This window comes from Opisthorchis viverrini (genome assembly GCF_000715545.1).
Source record: "Opisthorchis viverrini unplaced genomic scaffold opera_v5_12, whole genome shotgun sequence".
NCBI lineage: Eukaryota > Metazoa > Platyhelminthes > Trematoda > Opisthorchiida > Opisthorchiidae > Opisthorchis > Opisthorchis viverrini.
In genome coordinates, this window is record NW_008751668.1 from 554,419 (window position 1) to 566,881 (window position 12,463).

Genomic DNA, 12,463 nt, shown 5'->3' on the forward strand with positions numbered 1-12,463 from the left:
ATATAATTGTATTAAAAGCCCTACAGTGAAGAGAAGAGAAAAAGAGTGGGTGAGGGAGGGGACCTAGTGCTGGACTCAGTATACCGGGGAAGATGAAACCTTACAGCGTACCCAATGCAGCGGGTACTGGTTGTCATAGAAAAATCCATCAAATTTACTAGCTGCGCTGAATACTTTGGCTTTGTTGTGTGGGACGTCTGCTGCAAAGTAGGAATATGTTTTCTTCATAAATCTCGAATGGCTGCTAAACTTTGAGTTAGCGTGGCTAAAGACCACATAATTATGCTTCATTCACTTTTCCAAAATACTTGCAACTACGATACAGGAGAAAATGCTCGAAGAAATCAACTCCTACATAAACGTTCCCACCGTCTTCACGGACATCATGCCATGCAAATACAATCAGGGAAATTATGGATGACACGCACACACCAGACCTTGATTACGCCTGAATACATTTTAGGAAACCTGCTGCTGTCTGCGGAGGTTTAATGGCTTCAAGCAAATATTATCAAATGCTAAAACTTTATGTAAAAGTTCCCTTTTTACAAACTATGGTCCCAGAGAAATTTGGGATGTGCTTATAAATATGGCTCACGGAAAACAGCCGAGCAGCTGGGCTTTGTCATCTGTTAGTGGGATACTGCGATTCCCCATGTTTTAGTTTTTAAAGTGTGTTATTCTTATGGGCGTATGATTCGGAGTCCCTGAACCTGCATTGATGTTGACAGTGCGTGAGACTACTCAAGCACCCCGAAGGCCCAGGCCACCAAGTGCTTGCGACTAACCAGCTGATCGCAGGTGGCCAACTACATTAAATTGGACAAGTATAACACTTTTGGAGGTATCCAAGAGCAATCCTAGTCTCAGGGGTCACTCGAGACCAACACTTAAACAATAAGTTTTTCTCGCTTGTTAACGGAACCTAGAAGTAGGGTGAAACACAAAACTTCCAAAGATGAAGATCTTATGTAATTTTATGTAGTGAATAATACCATACGAGACGAAAAACAATCTTGTACTAACTTCATTGACAGGCGACCTAGTAGGTCGAGTTTAACGGTACACGTCTCTACCATGGTGGCATTTTCTGAGCATGGTGAGTTTTGAGAAGATGGCTTTGAGTAGAAACTCACAGACCAACGGTGGTAGAGAAAATAAAGCCGACGAAAAATGACTTGTTTCAGTGGTGCCAGGCACGGTACTATCCCTATTAAAGACACCAGCCCGTACGGGTACATGTTGTGGTATGCGGTCCTCCCAGTTTGATTGACTAACATGTAAGTATTGGTGATGCATAACCCTGCTCACTGGGCTTCGGTCCATGGGCTATCTTTTTGTTTTCCACCAACAGGAAATGTCGTGAACCCGTGCATTCGGAGAATCACTATCCCCTGGTGCTTCCACAATATACATATTATGTATTCTGCTACACTGCCAAGATGGTTACCACTCATTGGTGGCCCCAATACAAAGTCCTGGCTCTGCACAGGTGTGTACAGGCCACAGAACAAACGCGTTGCCCAATCGCACACGACCGACACAGTTCAGCCACAGCAACCTTTGAACACGCTTACCAGGCTCACGCATCGAACTACTAGAACCGCCTGGTCCATGTGGGCCAGGGGACGGTGATCTTCAAAAAGGTGGCCAGTGTAGTATGCGGTGCCTGCCAGTTTGTTCGAATGATACGTAAGTATTGGTGGTGCATTCCCTTGATTATTGGGCACCGCATCGTGAGACTTCTCTCTGTTTTTCACCCAAAGAAATTGCCGCGAACTCCTACATTCGGAAGATCACTGTTCTCTGGTGCCAGTTTGCTCGAGCGATCGAATTATCTGGAACATTGATAAATTTCGCCATTTATTAAAAGCTGGCCTGTGTAGCCGCATATGATCGCATGCTCAAGCAATGGTATTCGGGCAGGAAAAACTGACGGCAGTTGCGTAACCGCTGTCACCCTTGGCAATCAACGGAACACACACGTAGCGTTTCTTCGGCGGAGGACTGCAAACCTATTTTTACCGTGTTCCGAATCTCTAGCAGGCCTAGAAGCAAAGCTTCTCGCCAAGACTATTTGTGCGCACGGGACGCCCCTGAAAGTTAACAGCGTAGAGGTCTGATTAAATCGCTTGAATGCCCGGCAGTAAGCCATTGTATATGCCCGCTTGCAAACCGAGGTGTTCAACAGGTCACTGAAGGCAGGCTTGAATGTTAAAATCCAATCCTCCGTCAGTATAAGTGGAAAAGGCATCGCACTACCAAACATTTAAGGAAAGTGCAAGTGGCAGTTTCTGACGAAGAATTTGGGTAAAAAGATTACCTCAGGCCACTACAAGAAATGGCAAATTGCAGCCCTGGGTAGAGGTAAGTCTCCTTCTTTGTCCACAAGTGCATGGGGGAAACATATGTGGAAAAAATGCCAACAAGATTTCCAGTATACCTTTGCCCCACACAACATTAACGTTGCAAGCATGTCCGAGCCAAATCGCGGACGCCATTGTCTACCCTGAGCCTAAAAATACCAAGTTGCTCGCCTGAAAAAGGTGCGTGAGATCGGAAGTGACAGGCTGTACAGGTCATCGGACACCAAGCAGCAATATGTCAACGGAATTGCAGTGCGGCTTGCGTCCTGAGACAGACCTCAAATAGTCCCGAGTATAAGACCACCGTAAGATTGCAAAGCATCGGCCCCGAGCGGGGATAAGACAGCAGCAAAGTTCATTTGCCAAAAATTTTAAATACACCTAAAAGACTTTTGTTCGGAGTAGTTTCATATAGTCCATATTTTGTAATCTGAAAGCCTAAACGGGTTACTTTGTGGTCCAGGAACCTGAGTGACTAGATTACCCGTCTTTGATTTTTGTCAGGGCTAGTCAGGCCATGTTGACCGAAGGGCCAAACTACTAACACAGACAAGATCCAAGTTCAGCCATAAAATCGCTGACCACCAGAAAGTCGTACGTGCGTAATCACAATCACCTTCGTGGGAGACTTCATGGAAAGGCCACCAGAAAGTGTAAACAGCGGTATCTAGACCGAATGAAATACACGGAACTTCACTTGGATCAGGCGGCATGGTCACAATCACTTGGAAACGCCTGATTCAGCAACCGGAGTATGCTGAATAGCACGCACAAGATTATTCTTGTACACCACTCCGAGGCCTCCAGTGACTCGTGTGGATTACCTATCGGATTCAGTCATTTTCAACTGAGAATTCGCTCCGTAAGGGAAACCAGCCTATGCTGAAAATTTTTGTTCCCAACATGAAGGTCTGTTTGGGGTCTGTACATTTGATGACGCGTACCAGTCTCTTGTTTCCGCAGATTGGGCATATCTTTAAACAGATCGACGACGTCAGAAGGAAGGTACTGATTGACGGAACAAACGGTTCTATCCTGTAATCTTAACACGCTAAAACGCGTTATATCTGCATAACCAAATATTGCACCTTCGAGCTGAAAAACAGCCAATAATCCCTTCTTGAAAAGCTCAGCTAATTAGATACTGGATTCGAGGAACGATTCCAACAGCCTGTTTTCACAAAGAAACGAGAAGAAATCAGAATAACTGAACCAGAACCGGGGTCAACAATCTGCATAAGTTAAGCCTAAACTTTTGTCACATCTATACCTATCAATCTCTGATGTATCGAGCAGATGAAAAACTTAGTTTGTCGAGGGAAAGGCTACTCATCATCGAAATATGAGTTGTACTGCCACACATTTGTGACTCACATATCAAAACAAAGCACTGAAGGTATCCGGCGAAAGAAACTAAAAGACGGTGCGTGGGACGATCAAAACTAAGCTAACAATATATAACCATATAAGTCTGTCACAGACTGGCCGGAACTTCGATTTTGAAGGAAAGCGCGTAGGTTAGGCATACTGCTACAGACTTCGAAAAATTCCATCCAAGTGAGCCAACAACATTAGCCTCTGTAACATGCAAACGGAAACTTCGAGGCCCGTTATGGTATGCTGAAAAGTGTTTTTTTGTGGAAGCTTACGAAAGGTTCCTCACATGCGTATTGCGGTGCCTTAGGTTTGAAGGTTGCACTTATATCGTCCACAAAGGGTGGGCACACCAGGGTATTTTGAGGTGGCCAAACGTCCCCAGAAAATGAAATTTGTGCGCTTGTATAATGGGCCAGGTGAACGCCAACCTTACATGCTAGTGTACTGTCGTTGGTAGTCGAGGTACGGTCTACGGATACCATTGTCCTTGGTGCCATTTTTGAGGAAGCGTGAATGTACTATGTACATGTGTACATGTGTATGTACATGCATATTCATGTATATAAACATGTGCACGCACTTTGATATGCACGCCATTTGTCCTAATTTCGGTCTGTTCAGCACACAGTTGGTGGGAAACATACACTCATTTCCCTTAAAAACCCATAAGGATTTCAGTTCACACGCGGTAACTGACGGCCCAAGACTAAGAAACTTTGGCTTTCGCTTTGCGTGTATTCCCATTATACATGCAGTAGGTATTGTTGTTCATCCAGATAGGCCAGACGAGGCTTTGGTACTTCCGGACAATGTTCTGTTGAACCGTACTTGATAAGCACGGTTTATTTAGGCTTTGGGCCGAATGATTGTTCGGCTGTTGGTCCTGGTGGAGGACGTGATTAACCCGGTCAACTATATGTGAGAAAACTCAACAAACTAGTTTAACAGCGTCAGCGGTGAGTCGGGAATAGATGGCTGTGATAATTTCTTTCACTGAAACCGTAATAGACTGGAACCAGGATGGGCTAGTCCCGTAAACCAACCCTCTGTTACTTTGGATATGTTCGACAGTAGCACTACTAGGTTGTTAAACCATTGACATGGTTCTCATCCACCCACGCAAATTAGGAAAACTACATCCTACCCGCGGCCTTTGGGAAATTCCGCTAATGTACGTGAACGATTGCAAAGTGGTGCCAATCGTTCCGTGAACACAGCGGAATATCCTACCATAGGAGGAATACGGTATACACATAGAAATGTGTCTGTTGCAGTTTCATTATTTTTTTTCGAGTGTAGCTTGTGACGAATTCCAGCAGGGTATCTGAGTTGACCAACTGCACGTTCTTAGTGGGTTACAAGAAATTCAGCGTACTTGAGTCTGTTGTGGTTGAACCCTCCGGCTCCAGCAGACTAGTGATAACTGCCTGAGTTTTTGCTAGTGCAGCTGTGTCCGTAAAACAACTTGGGGCGAGTGTAAGTTATGTGAACAGAAGCAACGCATAATCTGTGTATCCATCGGTAATTCCCGAGAACACTTGGCAGCGCCATTGAAGGAAACTAACTAACCTCAGAAAATTATTTGCCCTCGGATTATCCTTTGCACCGACGGTCGGAACCTGCCATTGCATGCAACCACCGTCATATAGTTTCCTCTTCGTGTTTTTTCATTCAGTGTCTTACAGCAGAGAACAGAAAATAATGGTCCGGTTGGCTGTGGAATAGGTTGGTAGAAATCAGCGTTGGTGAGATTTGGGCGCCGACGCCAAGGAAGAATCAAAGTGGCCAGTTCATAGCAGGAGCCGAGTTGCTGAGGGAGAGAGACACACTACACCTAGAAATATGGTTGCTGCGTTGAAGTCCCGAATACAGACTTATGGTGGCTAAGTCAGGACAGTGTTTTCCGGTAAGTCGAGAAGCGCATAGGTAGGACAGACCGATCGGTGGACCACCACGCCACTTCCTCCACTGTTATTGCGAACGTTGAGGAGCAGTATCTAACGAAGAATAAGGATTTTATCACCAATATTCAGGTGTGACCACGTCTCAATAAAAGGAACGATATGTAGGTAAACGCTGATGGCTCTTGTGGACAGTTCTTCTGCCTTATCCCTCAGTGATAAAGCATCGGTGCAAGTGTACACATGGCGGCCTCTATTTGACATGAGAAATGTGGCGGACTATTGTGGAAAGTTTCCGCTTTATGCCGAACCTTCCTGGGTCAGCCGTTGAACATATTTTGGTGGTTCATGAATTAGGGGATTATTGCGCCAGGGTACACGAGGTGTAAAGCTCGGACAGTTAAGTCTGTAATCGACCTTCAAGTGGCTTTCTCGGATACGGCAATATTTCGCACAGAATTCCACGCTAGAAAACTCCCGCTTGTGTAATCTGGCGTATTTTTTGGGTCGTGAAAGTTACCCTGGGTAGTCTCGGATGTGGAATTCCGTTGAGGTAAGACTACCTTGATAGACTGTGTAATAGCTACGTCCCATATTCCTTTATTGAGAGTAGCGGCCGACCTTAAGTGAAAAACTTTTGGGCGTCATGCTACAAAGCTGCGGCTGGATAAGTCGTCGTGAGCCTTGAGATACGATGGACTGGGACGAGGCATCGCTCTGCGTTTTACACATTTTAGTCTAGCTTTGCTACATGTACAGCCTTCGTAGCCGTTCAAGTATTTCGGGCTGGGTACCAATTTCGGAGTTGAATGTGTGAAGGCGCAATCGAGCTAATAACATGGTGGTGACGTCCTTAGCACAATCTGGCGTGATCCTAAGGGACGTTATGCAATTACTGCTAACGACCATAAATATAAGAATGCGACGGAGTCGGGAAAAGAAAGGGTGTAACTGCGGAAGCTGTCATCGCATTTTAGGCAAGCGATAGGTAAACATCTTCATTGACGCCAAAGAGCACAAACCTCCTCCCACTGTACTAAGGAAATATTTTGCTACACGGTGACAACTGAATGGCTTTGTTGTAAAGCGCCCTGACAGCGACAGTGAGTTGACGATCGACCAATGCTCACGTCTAAGCGGCGTCAGTGTGGGTATACGGTTAGTTGGCATACTTATTTTTGTTCGACGGGACTATGTGTTGCAGTGGCTGTGACGAAGATGGGGGTGAATAAGGCCGTGCTAATTGCATAAGCAGAACACCGTCTAGTGCCTTGCGCGCACAACCGCAGTCCTCCAGGTTAGACGGGGCCCCAACTAGGGTGTAATCAGGCTCCGAGCATTCGTCCCAAAGCTGTTCCTTGCTGGGGGTGCTGACAGATTACAAATGTTGAGTCCGACGCTTGGGCAAGTAACATGTGCGCGCTTGCCCTAAGTCGGTTAGGCGCATGGTAGTTCTCGAATGTCAGCCTGTTATCCAATTCCATTGATGGAGGGGACAACAGTACACTCCATTAAATCATGTTCTGAATTAAAAAAAGCGCTCAGCTGTAACACTCTTCCGGTGCCTAACTGCCATGCCACCCGAAGGAAGCCTAAACAGGGGAAGTCGAATGGCGGAGGTCGGATTCGAACCACGGACCTTCCGGTCAGTAAATTCGCGCTCTAACCACTTGGGCCATCTCGCCCCCGCATGTTCTGAATAAGCCATAACTATCTACGATATATATTTTTTATAAACGTGATGGAAATCCGTCTGCAGTCGCACAGTCAAAATTGACCGTGTGGTTGAGATATAGTGGTTTTGCTGTCTGCTGACACACCTAGTCTATCCTACCTTGACTCAAAAGCGTACAAGTTAAATTTGAGAATCAGACATTTGCATAGTTGCAAAGCAAGTGACAGTGGAGCGAAAGGAAAGCAACAGGATTAGCACATGTCACTAGTAAAGAGGTACACGTTATGGGACAGGTAAAACGCTGAATGACTGATACCAAGCTTGTCCACCCTCTGTGGGACTGAAGACAAAAGCGGCATGTATAATGTTTGTCTTCATTCCACTTGCTTTCCTTGGTAAGTGGACAATCGAAATTCGTTTCGCCAGCATAAGGTTGATGAACAGCGTAAGAAAGAAAGAGTAACAGTTAAATCAAAGAATTCGGATGGACAAGACATCTGGCGTCACAAAAGTGTGCAACAACAGAATTAATGAGAATAACGGCATTGGTACCGACAACGGTCAAAACGGTCAACACCAAAAAGGAGGTAATGGCGAAGAAGTGACAATCACACACTGTTCATGATGAGAGCGTGAATCCATCAGTCAAGTAAACATACGCAAAGATCACAGCACAATTTCGTACGGCTCAGCACGAAGCAAGTCCAGGAAACGCACGCGCCAACAAAAAGCTTCGAGCACTGTCGAGTCGCGATTCCATGGCAATCAGTGGCAACAGAGAGTCAATTCCGACCGATTCCAGCATTTCGAACAGCGAACAACCCAGTCTCCACTGCAGCAGACTGAACAGTCGGATTCGAGGAAACTCCACGAGTGAACTCCTCTCGTGCTTTTCCAAAACTGGCTCCAGTGTTACGATAGATGCGGTGCACCTGAAAGAGAGGGTGGAAAGAGTACACAGGCAGGATTCTCAAGATCTTTTATAATTGCCTGAAAATCATAGCATTTCGCTGACTGCTTGTGGTGGACATCAATAGAACACATTTTAGGCAATCGCAAATTTCACTACGAGCCGACTGTTAAGTAAAACAAACCATAAAATGGGGAATCCCGAAGTTCAGCGATGTAATACAACTGCAGTGAAAATCAGTAGATATCCGTGATCGATGAAACACCATTCCCACCGGTATGTTCGCGAGTATTGAGATTCTTTTGCACACAGTTCACTGGAATGCAAACCTTGACTGGCTCATTTGTTCGACAAACCATTTTGGGCTGGTGGAAGACCAATACAATCAATTTCAGTTAATTTGAGCAGTGTTTTAATTGTTTACATACAACATCAACGGTCAGGCCTGATTAACTTGGTAGGGGTTGCAGCGTATTTCTTAAATTCACTGCAGGAATATATTTGTAATCACGTGAAACTATGAAAACAAACAAGGGTCAATCCCGAAGTAAGGAGGCTATCTGTAAAAACATCAAGTTATGACGGGAAAGATTATGGAAATAAACGGAAACGAAGTAAGGTATCCAGATGCCCCTAAGTTTGTGATTCAATGAGAGAAAAGCAGGAGGAAGTAAAGAAAGCAAGTATTTTATTGCCCGCGCGTCCTGGTAAAGAATGAGCATGAGTGAAAGAGCGCCGCCCATAATGTTGCTGAAAACTTTTCGATGGAAACCTTATGAGCGGTGTTCTTCCAAGAAAATGCACTGCGATATCTCGAATATCGTAGGAACTGAAAGAAGAGGTGGTCTTTGTGCAGCAATCAGTTGAAGAATATCAGAAATGAAGTTCACTTCACATGACTATATTGACAAAATCCGAGCTTTTGGTGATTCGTGACGTATTACTATCTGCGCTACTGGGCTGGGTCAGCAATGCAATACATTGGTGATAACACTATGAGATCGGAGGCTCAGGATAAAGTATAAGGAACAAGCCGGTTTTAAAGTTCGGTACCGAAAAGGCCTGAGTTTCTGTTACGGTTCTGTCACGCAGCGAGCAAACAATATGATAATGCGGATTGTGGCAATACTCTACCCCCAGCTATGTTGATTGATCCAGACTCCTAGCACGGCGAATAGTAAGAAGACGAGAACCTTGGACACAAACTTTAATAATCCAACAACACACGATCAACAGGCGATGCCCGGAGCTTCCGAACCCAAGTCAGTGGAAAGAATGGTATCCTGTACGTGGTCGGATTTAAATTTCCTTGGAGTATCAATAGGCCATTGATTTTTCATAGTTTGACCTTGAAGATGCCAGGAGTTCGCTAGCACATAAAAACACAGCGTTTTCTGGGGGATACTGATATCCCCAACAGAAAGCTTTGACTTCAGGCAACAATCGCGCCCTATTTCAGCTGATTTGAGCAACCGGTCAAAAGAAGGCAAGTGTCAGTGAAACAGTATGCGAAAAACCAGAGTGGTAATTCACTGCCTCAATCGTCGTCTTGAACGATGGGCTGAGCACCTCAAAGAACAGTTCAGCTGTTCTCCTTGTATACAACCCGGCGGGCCCGAATGGAACCTACCATTAAAAACAGAAATCCAGTGTGAGATATCAATCCTCAAGCACTGCAAGTCATCTGGACCCGCACTCATTAATGGGGGTGGTGAGGTTCTGGTGAACAGTTTATTATCCATAATGCAGGTGGTTTGGAACAAAAAACAGAATGCCAGCCGAATAAAGCTACCCCGCCGTCATCCCAGTTTTCAAACAGTGAGCAAAAATTTTAGGCATCAGCCTAGTATGCGTCCCTTTTGAGGTGTTTTTTGGCCCTATTTCGCGTAGGCCGATCGATTATCTGGAGAGACAGATTCGTGAAATTCCAGCTGGGTTTCGCTCTGGCCGAGAACGCATCGATCTGAAATCTGCTTTTGACACTGTCGATCGTGGTAAAATTTGGTGGTGTCTGGCATTCAAAGGTGCCCCATCCAAATTTCTAACCCTTGTTAGGTCACTGTATGCAAACTCCTGCAGGCACGTATGAGTATAAGGCAGACGTTCGCCTGAGTCACTCACCTTCAGTGGTGTCAGGCAAGACTGTCCTTTCTCATGTTTCCTCTTCAACTTTTTTATTGATGTGCTGCTTGCCTGCCTCTGAAACCTCAGGAGTCGAAACGCCACCGAGAAGTTCAACCAAAGGCATTGAATATGCGAACGATATTGCCCTCCGTGGTTTAGGTCCTTCAAAAATGCAGACCACTTCAAATAATTCAAATGAACTTGCTGCACGGTTTGGCATTCCTTTCAGGGCAGCAAAATGCAAAGTGCTTCTACAACACTGAGTTGTATCAAGCTCCGACGTCATGCTTTTAGACGAGACAATGGATGTGGTAGATAATTTTTTTTACCTGGGTACCTTTGTATGTTCAGGTGCACTAGCTGAAGATTAGATTATTCCTCGAATTGGAAGAGCCCGGGTAGATTTTGCCAACCTCCAACCCCTATGGCGCCGACGTGACGTGCTTTCGTCTGTCAAGGGCAGAGTTCACAATGCGGTCCATTATAGTAACGGATCAGAGACGTGGCCTCCGCACTCAGAGAATATGCGAAAGTTCTCAGTGTTTGACCATCGATCTCTCCGAAATATTGATCGTATGTGGTGGGAACATCGGATTATTAATGCTGAGGCACGCCAGATGGTTCTTGGTAGGAGGGACCCTCCCGTGAAAGATGAATTACTCACATTTCATAAGCTGCGCTGGTTACGGGATGTACTTTTCATGCCAGAAGTCCGTCTCTGTCGCAGATCTGTTTTCGCCTAGCTCTATACTGAGTGAAAGCGACCGAGTGCTAGACAGTATACGACTTGGCACCGAAGTATTAAAACTAACCAGTAAACATAGTCGGGTCGATAACTGTCTCCCCCCTGGATGGGTACTCAACTTGGTTAGTAACATTAGTAAAAAATCGCCAAAACGTGCAGTCATTGGCGCTCATGCATCAAAGCTATCGCCTTCAGTGCGTAACTACTCAGTTCCTGAACCAGCCAGATGTACCATCATCTCTAAGGCCTGGCTGTGTGTATCACACCCTCCCACCTTCCAATGATCGAAACTGTAGCAGCTAGAACCATTGTGCCTATGGCACGCGGTTTATAGCTGATAGTGTATATCAGGTCATACGAAGGCATTATATTCTGTATCTTGCGTAACTGTGGGTTATCAACACTGTTGATTGACCGTCTATTTCCGAATAACAGTACTGAACTTCTGTCCACATGTTTGCGGGTTCTAGCCTTCCAGCCAATATCGCAGGACACAAGGCTTCTAGGTCGCTTTGCGAAGGTTAACTTTCTCCACAGGACAAAATACATAGGCCTCCAGTGAAACCATTTATCGGTTTACAGTGACGTACTCGTGTGTAACAAAATGCATGCTAGAAAGCTAGCGATTTTCAGCAGACAACTTTCGATCATGTCGCATCGCACAACCCGCTTTTCGGGCATTTTTTGCGATCACCGCACATATGCTGTGCACTCTGATCGTAATTCCGCAACGCGTGGATTTGCTGTGTGACACGTGAATGCGTCATTCGATTGCGTTATTGAGTCGGATTCTCGGTGAATTTTGGCTGCGTTGTCTGTTCCACAGTTCTGAAAAGTACCCGTCTCCTATGTCATCCGAATGGGAATTAGAAAACATATTAACTGGTCACTTAAGATTGTCCAGCTAAGAAGAACAGGGGATGATTTCATCGTCCAATGTTCGTTATAAATACCTTTTCCTTTTACAATACACTCACAGGCATTCCGTAGTTTCATATGAAATCTCTTTTACCAAGATGTTGGAAATTCACCTTCTGATTCAGTTAGGCTTCCCGGGATAGAATATATTTTTGCCAGTAATGAGCGACATCAAACAATTTTCCAATAACTTCTAGAACCAACTAGGCCAGCTTGGTATGCGAAGAATCAAGCGCATCAGCTGTGGCGAAACTCATACAGCTAAAAGAACGTGTTTGAATTTCACGGAGCTTTAACCGTCATCATGTCGTACCGTCCCTATTTTGTCACTCCTTCGTTCAACACTGCCTGCAACACATGAAGCCCCTTACTACTTTCTCGTCTATCAGGCGAATATGGTTGTCAGCTTTCTCTTGGGTTCGTGATTTCCCTTAGGCGAAGGTTCCC

The 12,463-nt window shown here is 45.3% G+C and overlaps 2 protein-coding genes across 2 annotated transcripts in view; one reads left to right on the top strand and one right to left on the bottom strand.

Annotated features, from left to right (window-relative positions):
• The window catches only part of T265_01120 (hypothetical protein), a gene marked incomplete at both ends in the record, with an annotated part of 17,891 nt that extends 12,423 nt beyond the window's left edge, over positions 1–5,468 (top strand). Inside the window, one exon of the mRNA XM_009165081.1 lies at positions 5,419–5,468. Coding sequence (XP_009163345.1) covers positions 5,419–5,468 — 50 coding nt within the window. The remainder of the gene's footprint in view (positions 1–5,418) is intronic.
• A 1,892-nt stretch (positions 5,469–7,360) lies between these two features.
• Positions 7,361–12,463, bottom strand: part of T265_01121 (hypothetical protein) — a gene marked incomplete at both ends in the record, with an annotated part of 18,305 nt that continues 13,202 nt past the window's right edge. Inside the window, one exon of the mRNA XM_009165082.1 lies at positions 7,361–8,251. Coding sequence (XP_009163346.1) covers positions 8,102–8,251 — 150 coding nt within the window. The remainder of the gene's footprint in view (positions 8,252–12,463) is intronic.